The sequence below is a fragment of the Capricornis sumatraensis genome, chromosome 2 (assembly GCF_032405125.1).
Source record: "Capricornis sumatraensis isolate serow.1 chromosome 2, serow.2, whole genome shotgun sequence".
Lineage (NCBI taxonomy): Eukaryota > Metazoa > Chordata > Mammalia > Artiodactyla > Bovidae > Capricornis > Capricornis sumatraensis.
In genome coordinates this window covers 89,193,689-89,207,939 of record NC_091070.1, presented here as the reverse complement: position 1 = coordinate 89,207,939, position 14,251 = coordinate 89,193,689, and the positions used below count along the sequence as shown (strand labels likewise).

Genomic DNA, 14,251 nt, shown 5'->3' with positions numbered 1-14,251 from the left:
TAAAAATATGCTCAGGTAAGTGCATGGTATGTTGTCCTGTTATGACCTATAAATTCTATACTATAAATTTTATAAATCCAAAGTGACATGTATAAGTTTATGCTTTGGACTGAATTCAGAATTATTTTGTACGATAAAAAGATGAAATTTCTTTGTCTGTGTACCAGCTTCCCAAGAGATCAAAAGCATTAAAAATTTCATTTTTTTCTTAGGGTTTCACTTACTGTTATACCTCTGTGAAGTTACTGAATCAATCAAAAAGTTAAAAGATGTTTTATGTAAGAGCAGAAAAAGAACATAACTTTCTAATCAAAGTAAAGACAGAAAAGGACAGTTATATTAGTTCCAGTTCTGAAGAAATAGATTACCAAATAACTGTATATAGTCATCTTTAAGCATGTTGTGACAACTTCCCAATGTTGTCTGTTACCTTGGGCTCTTGAGGTATTTAGCATCTACTTTTTTCCATATAGACACTGGTAGAAAGTGCATTTTAAAATTCTCTATCACTTTAGCCTACCATATATATATATATATATATATATTTTAGATCTAAGGACGTTCAAGACAGTTTTAATGTAATTCTAAAAGTACTCCAATATTGTTAACCACTGATTTTTATACTTACCTAGTTAGTACCTTCACAGAAGTTGTTCATTTAGTCTAGTGCTGGAATTAATTTGAATTAAATTTAATTTGGCTTTGCCCATATGCAAGATATAAAAATGAAAACTAAAGGAAGAATTATATGTATTACAAAGTATTGCACTTGAGTTCACTGCAATAACACATCATGATTTAATTTACCTGAGGATAATCCTGATTCATAGGAATAATAGGTAAAATTTGCTCTATTTTATTTCAGCTAATTGAATGCCTTTGAAAATGTATTCATGTTTTAACTTAGAGTTGTATATTTTCTGAATAATTCTTAAATGCATCTGTAAACTTCAGTCCTAAGAAGTTTCTATCAATATCTCCCTACACAAAAATTGCTGTTGTTTTCTTGAAGAATCATGCTTAAACTACTGTATTATCTTAACCATACAGAATAATCACTTGACCAATTCTCAAAGTAGCCACATAATTTTGATTAGTATTCTTTGCTCTTGAAGAAATGACTGTGGCTTTCCAAAGAACACTGCTGGTCCTCCCTGTAAAGGATTACTAGTATAATTTCTTTAAAATGATTGTTTGAATAATTTCAGTTAGTACTGTACAATCATGCTTAAAAGAACTATCTTCAATGATTACATATTTTCAATAGATCTTTCAAAAGAATGATACATTTTTATGCCTTCATTCTGTGCACTGTTCACACTATAAACTTTATTGGGTAAGAATTCCACATGGAGTACACTGCTGAATATACAGGCTTTGATTTTTGTAGGGAAACTGCCTCCTGACTTGATGTACAACATAACATCCCAGTGTGAACACTGGGTATGACTTTGGGGACTGCAGTGTACTCTTTCAGAACAAAGATAAAAGTGCAAATATGCGTTTGATATTCCACAGTCAGGATGTTTGGAGGCCATCAAGTCCCTTAAGATCTAATCCTTCTTTTCTCTGGCTCCAAATTTTCCATTGTACTTCATTTTACCAGGACGAGGTCAAAAGTAACAGCTGTGTCCTCCACTGGACTCAGCCACATTTCCAGGCTTTGTTTTCAGTTGTAACAGATAATGGAATGTTTATGCAGATGGAATTTAAACACACTGAATATACACATTCATGAAAAATGATTGAAGAATCACAACTTGGTAATGCCATCAGTTTTGTGGTGTTACATATAAGCTATGGTGACTGTTCATATCTAAGTTACTACAAGTAAAGAGCAAAGGAGCAGTGTCTGTCAGAGGTCCATTCAGGTGGGGAGAGACTGTGTAACTGCTGCTGCCACAGCCAGTCATGGTGCCGTACCAGCCCAAACCTTGTGAATTTGATAAACTGCAAAAAAGGGGCAAAAAAGGACTGTGATCAGGATATAATAACTCATGTTGGCACTTCTAGTTTTGAATGAATTATGTTCTTCACCAAATAATGGCTTTCTACAAAATTCAATAACATATCTAATATCCTTGATTCTGTATCACATATTAGAAAAGAATGAATAAATACCATTCAAAATTAGTAGAACTTAATTATCAGATAATAATAGTAACATAGTGCTTATTATGTCCTGGGCTTTATTCTAGGACATACATATGTATGTTTACACACATATGCACTCAGCCTTCACAGCAATCCTATCAGATAGGTTCTATTATTATCCCTATTTTACAGATGAAAAACAGACAAAAAATTGAGGTTAAGTAACTTGTCCAGATGAAGTGAGGATTATAGAAAATGCTGTATCAAACTCAAAGGATTATTTAATGTGCATTAAGGCTTTCTCTGCACTGATACCAAAGCTAATGGGATGGACTTGTAATGATTTTGGAACAAGGAGGGCACTGCAGATTTCTTTTGGAAGCTAACCTTCCCATGTTTTATTTAGGGTTTCCCTGTGCATTTTGAACAGCACAGTAGATATGGAAACACATATAATAGTATTTCTTCTCTGCTCACCAACCCCCATCAGCTTTGAACAAGGGATCCTGAAATGAAAGGGTGCCGTTTTACCCCCAAAGACATTTCTCAAATAAAGGTAATATATGGACTTAGGAGCAGATGATAATTCTTTATAATACAGGTCTCATCATGGGTTTAACATCTACTGTTCTATGTGCCAATGTTAAATGATCTTATTTATTGATATATATCAGCAAATCACCCTTTTCATACTTGGGTTAAAGCTTTTTTTTTTCTTTAAATCTATGTTGGTACTAATTCAGTGCACCTACCTTCCTTCTCTTGAACTTCCCAGTCTTGGCAAGTCATCATCACTATCATATCGTCTCGGATTGTCGAAGAAGTATGCTCTGGAACTATAACTGTGACTGTTTATCATGCCAGCAGGTGCCTGTGAACAGAGTAGTAGATAGAATATGAAGATTTACTTTTCAACTAAGAAAGGAGGCTGAGTCCATAATCCTTTTTAGTCTTTGCCAAAAATAGAAAATCAATATAAATGTTCTGTTATTTTTTAAAGTAAGGAGAATAGGCATTAGGTAATGTTATGATATCATACCAAATTCTGGTTTAATCTCTGTGCCCGGAAAAACAGTACCACTGACCACGCTGGCACATGTTCCCACAGAAAGAGGACCATTCCAAATACAATATACTCTTCTCCACTTATGTCTTTTACATGAGCCTGTGAATAGAATATGGTCGAGCAGTTTTAAAATCAGTCTTACATGTAAGGAATCACCCTCCACAAACAACTTGCTTCAGGTAGACTAAGTTAAAAGATCAACTTAAAGCACATAGAACTCTTAAATTAATTTTCCATATTTTATGGCTTCTCATGTAATGATATTTATCCTTTAAAGATCATAAAATGCTTTGATGTTAAGTAGAATAAAGAGGTATTAACTTTATCAACACATCAATTTATGAAAATATTTTTAATACATGCATAGTGGTATGGGTGGTTTAGGTCCCATAGTCTGAGGAGGGTTATAAATGAGACTACAGGTTCCAGCTGCTCCAAAGGCAAAATAATCGCACTTACCCTGAGTTACACCTGTAGAGAAATGTAACATGCAAGTCGCTCAGCTCTGTTACTATTTAAAAACATGCTTTTGGGCTTAAATTCCATGTTGAATTTGTTTCTATTCTAATAGATGTGGGGAAAGAGAAATGGTAAAAGGAGTGAAGGGAATCTGCCACACGGAACCAAATGTGAAAATTCCTTCTTTGAAAGATAATTAGAATCCTGATAAAATAGCATTCCAGGATGCTTAAATTCTGTCAAAGTTAAATTAATATAAATAAAGATATGACATGCACCTAGGTCAGACTACTTCTAGCAGAAGGATGGAGAATGCTGGGAGGTCAAATATGCATAGCAAGGGTCCCAGGAGTCACTACAGAAAACACCTAGATACCTAAGGAACTATGAATTTTCAAGACTGATAATACCAAATTTTCATAAAAGTCATACATCTAAAACTGAACCAAATATTTAGGTTATATGTAGTTCTTGGGTAAAAGAGAATTCATTTCATCGTAGCAAATTAAAGACATAACCACATTTACTAGATAATGACAGAATATCAACTTATGAAGAGATACTTAAACACTATCCTTTACAAATTAGTAAAACAGATTTATGACCAATAGATTTAATATACTGTTGATATTATTCACAAAAAGAAAAGAAAATACTACTTTGGGAGAAATTCTCTCTGAAGAATGATTTCAATTGCTACATATGAATGAGAATTTTTAAACATAGAACTTTGAAGTATGATCACTGATAGTGGCTAGAGATTCCATAAAAGTGTTTGTAAGTCAAACACTTAAAACATTCTCCTAGTCAGGCTAATTTCATTATCATACACTTAGATTCGCAATACATGCTAGGTTCTTACCTTATCTGAAAGATTATCCCAGCCATAATTAAATGGACTTTCTAATGTATCCTGAGAAATGATGATCACCACCAAATTATAACATGCTCTTGAAGAGTACAGAAGAATGACCACAGAGCCTACGACAACAGTCTGGCATAGAGACATACCCTAAAAGAAATAAAAGTCATCATCACAACAGCCTGCACATTTATCACGATATATATTGTCCATATACAATACAGTCACCTCTTGCAATGCACCCCTAGAAAACACTGAGTGAGTGCCAGTTGAAATCAACTCTTGATTATCATGCTTTACAATTCCTATTTTTAGAACCACTTGTGTTTCAACTACCCTGTTAATACATATAAGTTCTTTGTCAACTTGCCCAGCAGCAGCTGGAGGAAGATTTTGTTTGGCCAAGGTTACCTTACTCCCTTAAGTAATATATGAATAAAGAAGTTGGCCAATGATCGATGTTAATCAGAGAGGTAGTTTAGGCCCAATGAGAAAAGAATGGGAAATAGAAACATTAGTCCATTTGATACACTTAATTTCCAATAAGAAGCAAAATTAGAATAGAAATACAATTTCTGTACTATTTGCTTTGTTCTATTAGATTTGATGTTAATCCTCTGTTGATATTGTTATGTTGATGACAAAATGATGCAGGCACCCAAATGCACTTTCAAATCCAAAATATTTTAACGCTAAAGCTTTCACCATTTCCTGAAATATAGAAAGAAAGCCTTACATAACAATGGTTATAACACTGGTTATAATAGTGGTTGTCAACTGGAGTGTGTATATTGGAGAAGGGTGTGGTGTCCACTTTTGCAGAGATTCTTAACCTAAAATATTTGAATACAGTTGGTTTCCTTTGTAATCCTGTTTATTTTAAAGACATTATTCTGAAAAGTGACACAATTGCCAAACATATGTTGTGAAAAACACCTAATATGGTGTTTTAGAAGTTTGTGTTTTAATGTCACAATGATTAAGCGGAAATGATGGCATTCACCACACAAGGGCCAGGGCTGCTGGAAGACTGACAATTTATAGGAGAGTTCTCCACATAAGAGAATTATCTGACCTTCATAACTTCCCCATGTCCTCTTGGACATTTATGAAGATGAAAAACTTATCCATAATGATCTGAGCCAGAACCTACATCTGTTTTATAAACAAAGATTATGCTTGTATAGTTTTAAATAGGGGCCAACATATCCAGAAACACACATAACATGTAAATTGAGGGAAATTTGTCCTTTTTTTGTTCAGACCTTTATCAAGAACAGTCAAATATTTCAGAAAGGTATGAAAGTGACAGCAATACTGCTTGTGGTATACAGTGCAAAAGCAACACACCTGTAACAGTCTGCATTTATAGTCTCATTCACAATTTCTATGTGTAGATACAAGCATCCGACCACTGTAGCATACCCTCAAATCTACACATTCAAATATTTATTAATTACTTTCCTTTTATTTTCTCATTATATTATAATTAGGGCAATTGCACTGAATTTTTGAAGTTATGTGTGTATGTATGTTAAACAATCTATTAATTTCAGCATAGAAATAGGTTATTAAAATTTATGAGACGGTTTCAATGAGTTTTGTAGGATTAAGAAATATTATTATAACTGACATCTTCATAAGAACAACACATTTTTAGAGGTGAATGAGAAGAAAGCAAATTTAAAGGTGAAATATATCTTGAAAGAGTTTGGGATAGCAACAGCATATCTTCTCTGAGCTAACTCACTATTACAGCAAAAAATATGTGTGAAAATAAAATCCTAGCAAGATTAAATTTTTTAATCAAGACTAAGCTTTTCTACAATGTGCATTTTTACTGTGCATATTTATTATGAATCATAAAAATGTTGCTAATAAAAAGCTAATCTGAAAGAAATCCAGTTTCCATTTTAAAAGTACTATATTATTACAGAAAAGTTAAGTAACAAGAAAAGTTGGAATGCCGTAAGCATTATCATCCTTTAATATAACCATAAGTAAATTTATAGTCGCTGCTTTAAGAAATACTATGACTGCTAAAAGTAATAGCATCTTATAATATGGAGTTTCTCTACTTACACTTGTAAATATTACAAAAAACTGCAAAGAAGTATGAGCAAAGAATAGTATCAGAGCAATTAACAAAGCAAAATTGCAGGCAAATTACATACATATAATAGAGAAAGAAGTCCACCAATTTAGAAAACAAATTAAGATTCTTCCCACAAAATATAGGGTCATAAAATAAAAGATAAGGATTCAGCCATATGGAAAGTGCTGTTGGAAAGCTACAGAAAAATTTTCTAAATTGAATAGTCGTGACAAACAATTCCACTCAGGAGCAATCCTCAAAGAATGATTCTCCCTTCCTCTACCTCGGACACCTACATACCACTGTTTTAGAAATTCCACACTTGAGAAGTAAAGAAGAGTTAGACCTCACTCCAGTATACTTACCATTAACTAGAGTTCAGTATTTGTTTATAGGTACTTTCAGGACACAGATATGTAGAAACCTGAACTTACCATTCATTGAGTTTTGACAACTGGTGTATACAAATAAACATTACCATCACTCTCTAATGTTCTCTGACATCCGTTCCCCACCAGCCAGCCCCTCAGACACAAATCTTCCCCTCTTTTGTTTTTACCACAACTTAGTTCTGCTCACTCTAGAACTTCACATAAATGGAATTATAGAATATGAACTCTTGTGTAGGTATCACTCACTCAGCATAATGTGAGATTCATCCATGTTGTTGGATGTATCAGTAGTTAGGTCTCTGCACTGCTGAGGTGAACAATTAGGGTGACCAACTCCTGGTTTGCTCAAAAGTTTCCTAGTTAAAAAAACTTTCCTAGTTTTAGCACTGAAAGTCTGTATTCCAGAAATCCTTTGAGTCCCTGGCAAACCAGGACAGTTAACCCCACTAATTCCACTGTATAATTACATGAATTTGTTTATATGAGAATTTGTTTATTCACTTTTCCTGTTGATAGACTGTTTCTGTGAATGTTCTTACTCAGATCTTTTTGTGGACATATTCTTTCGCTTTTCTTGGGTAAATACCTCAGAATGGAATTGCTGGGTCATGTGATAGGTTTAAGTTCAGCTGTATAAGAAACTGCGAGATCTTTCCCCAAAATGGATATATAATTTTATATTTCCAACAAAATATGAGTTCCAGTTATTCCAATTCCTAGATAACACTTGGAGTTGTCAATCTCTTTAATTTTAACCACGCTGTGGATATTTTGGTTTTAATTTGCATTTCCTCAGATGACTAACGATACTTTGTTGGCCATTTGTACATCTTCTTTGTGAAAAGTCTGTTCATATCTTTGACCATTTTTAAATTTGTCTGTCTTTTTAAAAATTATTGAGTTGTAGACAATCCCTCCATCTACTGGAAATGATTCCTTGTCAGATGTATACATTGCAAATATTTTCTTAAAAGTCTGTGGTTTGCCTTCGCATTTTCTTAGTCTTGCCTTTTGATGGGAAAATTTAATTTTAATTAAATCTAATTTATTATTATTATTTTGTGATTACTTTCAATGACCTGCTTAAGAGATCTTCTAAAGGAAATTAGTCCTGAATATTCATTGGAAGGGCTGATGCTGAAGCTGAAACTCCAATACTTTGGCCACCTGATGCGAAAACTGACTCATTGCAAAAGACCCTGATACTGGGAAAGATTGAAGGCAGGAGGAGAAGGGGATGATAGGGAATGAGATGGTTGGATAGTATCACTGACTCAATGGACATGAGTTTGAGCAAGCTCCAGGAGTTGGTGATGGACAGGATAGCCCAGCGTGCTGCAGTCCATGGGGTCGCAGAGTCAGACATGACTGAATGACTGAACTGAACTGAAGAGATCTTTGCCTGTATCCAAATTGTAAAGATAATCACTTATGTTTAGTTTTAAAAGCTTTACACTTTTTTGAATTATATTTAAATTTGTGACCCATTTTGAATTTTTGTGTGTACATGAGATGCAGCTAGAGGTTCATTTTATTTCGTGTGGATATCCAGTTGTTCCAGCACCACTAGCTTTCCCTTTGAATTGTTTTAGCACCTTTGTCAAAAATCCAGACTATTTCAGTGTGGATTGTTTCCAGGCTCTCTATTATGTTTGTCTTTGTCTTAATTACTATGGTTTTACACTAAGTTTCAAAGTCATGTGGTCTAACTCTTCTTTTTCAGAACTACCTTCTGCATTGTTCACTACAATAACCATTTTACTGATAGATCTTTTATGCAGAAATGTCATCTTAAAAACTGTTTCTTCTAGTCCATAAATAATGGTCTTCAATGATTTAGATCTTTAATTTCTCTCAGCAATATGTAGTCATTTTCAGTACAGAGGTACTGCTTGCTTTTTGCAAAATTGATTCCTAAGTATTTTGGGTTTTTTTATGCTATAGAATTGCTGTTTGAATTTAATTTTCAAACTGATTATACCTTGTATATATGAAAATCATGTGATTTTGCATTTTGACTTTGTATCCTGAGCACTTGCTATATTCATGATTCCTTGGGATGCTCTACTTAAACAAACATGTTATCTGCAATTAGAGACAGTTGTGTTTTTTTTTTTTTGATGGGCTAGGTGGTTTTTTAAAAAATATTAATTTATTTTAATTGGAGTATAATTAGTTTACAATATTGTGATGGTGTTTGCCATACATCAACATGAATTGGCCACAGGTATACTTGTGTCCCCCCATCCTGAATCCCCTTCCCGCCTCCCTCCCCACCCTATCCCTCTGGGTTGTCCTATTATACAGAGTGAATTAAGTCAGAAAAAGAAAGTTAAATACTGCATATTAATGCATGCATATATATGGAATTTATAAAGGTGGAACCAAAGATCCTATATGCAGGGCAGCAAAGGAGTCACAGACGTAAAAAACAGTTTTACTTCTTAATTTCTAATTTTATACCTTGTTTTTGTTTTATTGGACTGTTGAATAGAAATGGTGAGAACAGACTTCCTTGCTTTGTTACCAACCTTAAGGGTAAAACATTCAATACTTCCAGTGTGACACAGATTGCAGGTTTTTTAGAGATGTCTTTTATCAGATTGAGGAACATTCCTTCTATTACCTATTGGCTTAAAGTTTCATTGTGGTTATTTTTAAATCATGATGGGTGCTGAATTTTGCCAGATGTTTTTGCTACATCTATTCAAATGATTATTTATCTTTTCTCCTTTGTTCTCTCAATGTAGTGAATTACATTGACTGACTGATTTTCAAATGTTAAACCAATGTTGCTAGATTCTGTATCTCTAAGAGATTACGTGTGTGTGCTCAGTCACTTCAGTCGTGTCCAACTCTGTGTGACCCTATGGACTGTAGCCTGCCATGCTCCTCTATCCATGGGGTTTTCTTGGCATGAATATTGCAGTGGGTTGCCTTGCCCTCTTCCAGGGGATCTTCCTAACCCAGGGACTGAACGTACATCTCCTGAAGCTCATTAATTGGGACTGAGCATAGGGCGCTAAAAGCTCCAACTGTGATTGTGGGGACTTTTATCCATTTTTTTCTTACTACCTGGTAAGTTCCTCCTCTTTATTCCTACTATTTGGCTTTATATACATATCTATTATTTTTATGTGTTTGATGAACTGTACCTCTTTATATTTGGTAATATTCTTTGCTTAACTTTTATATCTGGTAATACCCTTTGTCTTGACAATTCTTTTGCTTAATGTTAAAGTGCCTTCTTACACTTATTGAATGAATAGTATATTAGCTTTCTTGTTCAACTTCTTGCATATTTATTTGTTGTTCCTCTATCCATTATTTTCTGCATCTTTTGGTTAATTGAATATCTTTTAGAACTCCATTTTATCTATTGAACTTTTAACTATATTTTTCTATTCCTTATTGTTTTCTTTTTGCCTTAAGTGGTTGCTCTAGGGCAGCAGTCCTTAAAGTGTGGTCCCGGGATTTTAAAAATCAAAATCAAGATGATTAAAAACAAGAGTACTAAGATGTTACTTGCCTAATATATTTTCATTCTCTTTTGTATATACAGCAGAGTTTTCCAAAGGCTTTATGATATGTGATGGTGTCAACACTGTATATGCATGTGTGTTCTTGTGTTTCCTATTAATAGATTCCTGATATAATAGATTTAGGGTATAAATACATTCATTTTCAGAGATTAAGTCAGCTTGTTCTCTGTATCTTTATTGGGTTCTTGTTAATTTTCTTTAGTTATACCTGATATATCTGCTAGAACCTCCCTATTATCAAAGGTTTATATTCTTTTTTGGCAATGCCCATAACATGGCATGTGGGTTCCTAGTTACCAACCAGGGATCAAACCCATACCCCCTGCAGTGGAAGCATGGAGTTTTAACCACCAGACCATCAGGGAAATCTCCAAACAAGTAGTTATTCTGAAATCCTAGAAGAAAAGAAGAGAAAGGGGGACTTCCCTGGTAATCCAGTGGTTAGGACTTGATGTTTTCACTGCTGTGGCCTGGGTTCAATCTCAGGTAGGGGAACTAAGATCCAGCAAGCCACAGGGTGTAGCCAAAAGAAAAAAAAATGGAATGAAATCCTAAATATTTCCTTGTATCTACATGGCAGCACAACAAGAATAGGTACAATTAATATGTTTGTTTCATAATATTTAAGCATTTAAATAAAAGCTTAAAATATTAAACATTAAACTCATTTTAGAAATTAATCACACTTTACTCTAAAATGAAAAATTATAATTCTTTTCATATTTAAAAATGGATTATTGGCTTAGGAATGGGGAGTTATCTTTTTATTGGTACAAAGTTTCAGTATGGGATGATAAAGATGATCTGGAGATGGACAGTGGTGATGGTTACACAACAATGTAAATGTACTTTATGTCCCGAACTGTACATTTAAAAATGGTTAAAATGGTAAATTTTATGTTATGTATATTCATTAGAATAACAAATATTTTTCTCTACACACAGCTCCTCTGTTTACTTCTAAGATACTGAGAAAGTTGAAAGTGTTAGAATTCTATGACTCAGTGAAGAAAGAAATCTATATAAAGTAACTGGGTGAAACTGATTTCCTGTTTTATCAAATGAAATGCAATGAAAACTACCTTTCAATAAGTTTTATAAATGTTAATAATTTACCTTATTGTCTTTTGTGACAGAACATTATGTCCAAGTTAAGCTGCAGCATCATTTTGAGATCAATCATTCAGAGATTAAAGCAAAACAATTGTAATTGTAAATGCAGGTGTGGTGAGCATTTAAATACCACAAAGTGTTTTTATAGCTTTGTAAACTAGAAATTAAAAAACCATTTAGGCATTTTATAGGCTAAGTTGTTATACTGCATTGGGTGGCAAACCAATCATAATAGCTGAGAGACTAGTAAAGCCTTGAAAAGTTAACATTGCTGAATGCCTCCTGGATGAAACATGCATTACCATTTTCCAAGATTGAAATTCACTGATTCAAAGATTTAACTAAAAACACAGTGATTTAATGTCTTATCAATAGATGTGTTACTATTTTTGCCTTAAAAATAAATAAATCTGATATAGCAGGACTAATTTTGTTTGTATTCATCTGGTGTCAGCACCAACATATCATATAAGAAGATACTCTTACGTCAATGCCTGAGAAGTAGTATTGAAACATTCAAAGTGTTGAAAATTCTTCTGACTATTTATCCTGGGCCACTGATAATCTCACTAATGGTACAGAAACAGTCGAGGGTATATTTATCCTGGGCCAATTGCACTGATAATCTCACTAATGGTACAGAAACAGTCGAGGGTAAAACTGTGGGCTGTAGCACAAATCAATGCAGTGGTACCAAACAGTATTGTGTTCTTTACTACTATGCACTCCCAGTTAAAAAAGAAAGTTCATCTAAGAATATCCCTGATGAAATAGTGAAAATATTTATTAAGTATTGACCCCACAGTACCTATCTATTTAATATTCTGCATGATGAGATAAGATATGCACTGAAGTAATTCTGCTGTATACTGAAGCACAGTAGTTGTCTTGAGGAGAAGCACTTATGTGGTGGTTGTTTGACTTGTGAGCCACTTTTTTCAGGCAACCCCATTTTCTACTTAACAGACAGCTATGGCAGACAAACAATGGTCGTTTAGACGGTTAATAAGCATACTTCTTTTTTCAAAAATAAATGAAACGAGCCTGTCATGTCAAAGAAAACATCTAATAATATTTATTGCCAATGATGAAATATGATCTTTCAAGTGAAAATTAGAATTTTTGAAAACTTGTAAGTATCTATATCCACTGTAAGACTGGCAGTTTCCCAAACTTAAATACTTTCTTTGATGAGATTGGTGGTGGTATTAACAAAAGTGATTCTGGATATTATCTAATGAGATGTATCAACATTTTGAAGATCTGTGACCATTTTTCCTATGATCAATGCATGATGTTATAACTCATTCAAAGTGTAAGACAGACCAATGGAGAGTACAAAAAGTTCACTAATATGGCTTTAGATTCTATATGACAACTAACCTTTAAGAAACCTCCACTTCAGAGTTTTGGTGTAGTATTAAAGAAGAATATCCACAATTATCTGAAAAGGCTATTTAAATTCTCCTCCATTTTCCAACTACATATATGTGTGAGGATGGATTTTCTTCATATACTTCAACCTAAACAACATATCACAACAGATTGAATGCAGAAGCAGACATGAAAATCCAGATGTCTTCTATTAAGTCAGACATTAAAGAGATTTGCAAAATGTATAACAATGTCAATCTTTTCACTAACTTACTTTTGTTTTGGAAAATATAATTATTTAGCATAAAAAATTTTATTCATGTTAACATAGATTTATTATTGGTATTTTAATTAATAAATGAATATTTTTAATTTCTCATTTTTTCTAAAATGTATATATAGGTAGATATAAGTTATATAAACAAAATCTCTTTGGGATCCTCAGTAATTCTTAGTATTGTAATGGGATCTCGACACCAAAATGTTTGAGAATCACTGCTCTAGGGATTATAAAATATACCCTTAACTTTTCATTGTTAGTATTTTACCACTTGATGTAAAATATAAGAACTGCAACAATATAAGCCCTGTCCTTTATGCTACAGTGCTATAGTTGTTCTATATATTATACCGAGAATTATGCATTATATCTACACACCTAAGCCTCACATGATCATTTTTGCTTTGCACAGTCATATTTATTTTAAAGAAATTAAGAAATTATATTTACCCACACATTTTTTATTTCTTGTGTTCTTCATTCCTTCCTGAAGAGCTAAAATTCAAGCCAATTTTATTCCTCTTCAGTCTGTAAAATTTTCTTAGCATTTCTTATAGTGCAGGTCTGTTGGTAGTGAATCTTTTTTGTTTTCTTTTTCTTTTATCTGAAGATGTTTTTACTTCTTCATGATTCTCTAAGAATATTTTTGCATGATATAGATTTCAGAATTGACAATATTTTTCTTTCAGCATTTCAAAGATATTGTTCCCATGTCTTCAGGCTCTATTACATCTGATGAGAAGTGACTGATCCTTTGAATCAATGTTCCTTTATGTATGTGTCATTCTTCTCTATTTGAAAAATTTTCTTTTTTTAGGTTTTAAGTACTTCAGAGCTTCCCGATGGCTCAGTGGGTAAAGAATTCGCCTGCAATGCAGGAGACACAGGAGACGTGGGTTCGATTCCTGGGTCAGGAAGATTCCCTGGAGGAGAAAATAGTAACCCACTCCAGTATTCTTGCCTGGGAAATCCCA

The 14,251-nt window shown here is 33.4% G+C and overlaps 1 protein-coding gene across 2 annotated transcripts in view; it reads right to left on the bottom strand.

Moving 5' to 3' along the window:
- Positions 1-1,772: 1,772 nt before the first annotated feature.
- Positions 1,773-14,251, bottom strand: part of GPR137C (G protein-coupled receptor 137C) — a 53,848-nt gene continuing 41,369 nt past the window's right edge. Inside the window, exons 4-8 of one of the 2 annotated variants that reach the window (XM_068966522.1) lie at positions 8,308-8,349; positions 4,482-4,631; positions 3,134-3,259; positions 2,847-2,965; positions 1,773-1,950 (exon numbers count right to left, since the gene is read on the bottom strand). In XM_068966522.1, the coding sequence (XP_068822623.1) occupies positions 1,773-1,950; positions 2,847-2,965; positions 3,134-3,259; positions 4,482-4,631; positions 8,308-8,349 (615 nt within the window). The remainder of the gene's footprint in view (positions 1,951-2,846; positions 2,966-3,133; positions 3,260-4,481; positions 4,632-8,307; positions 8,350-14,251) is intronic. The other variant, XM_068966523.1, reaches the window with a different exon arrangement.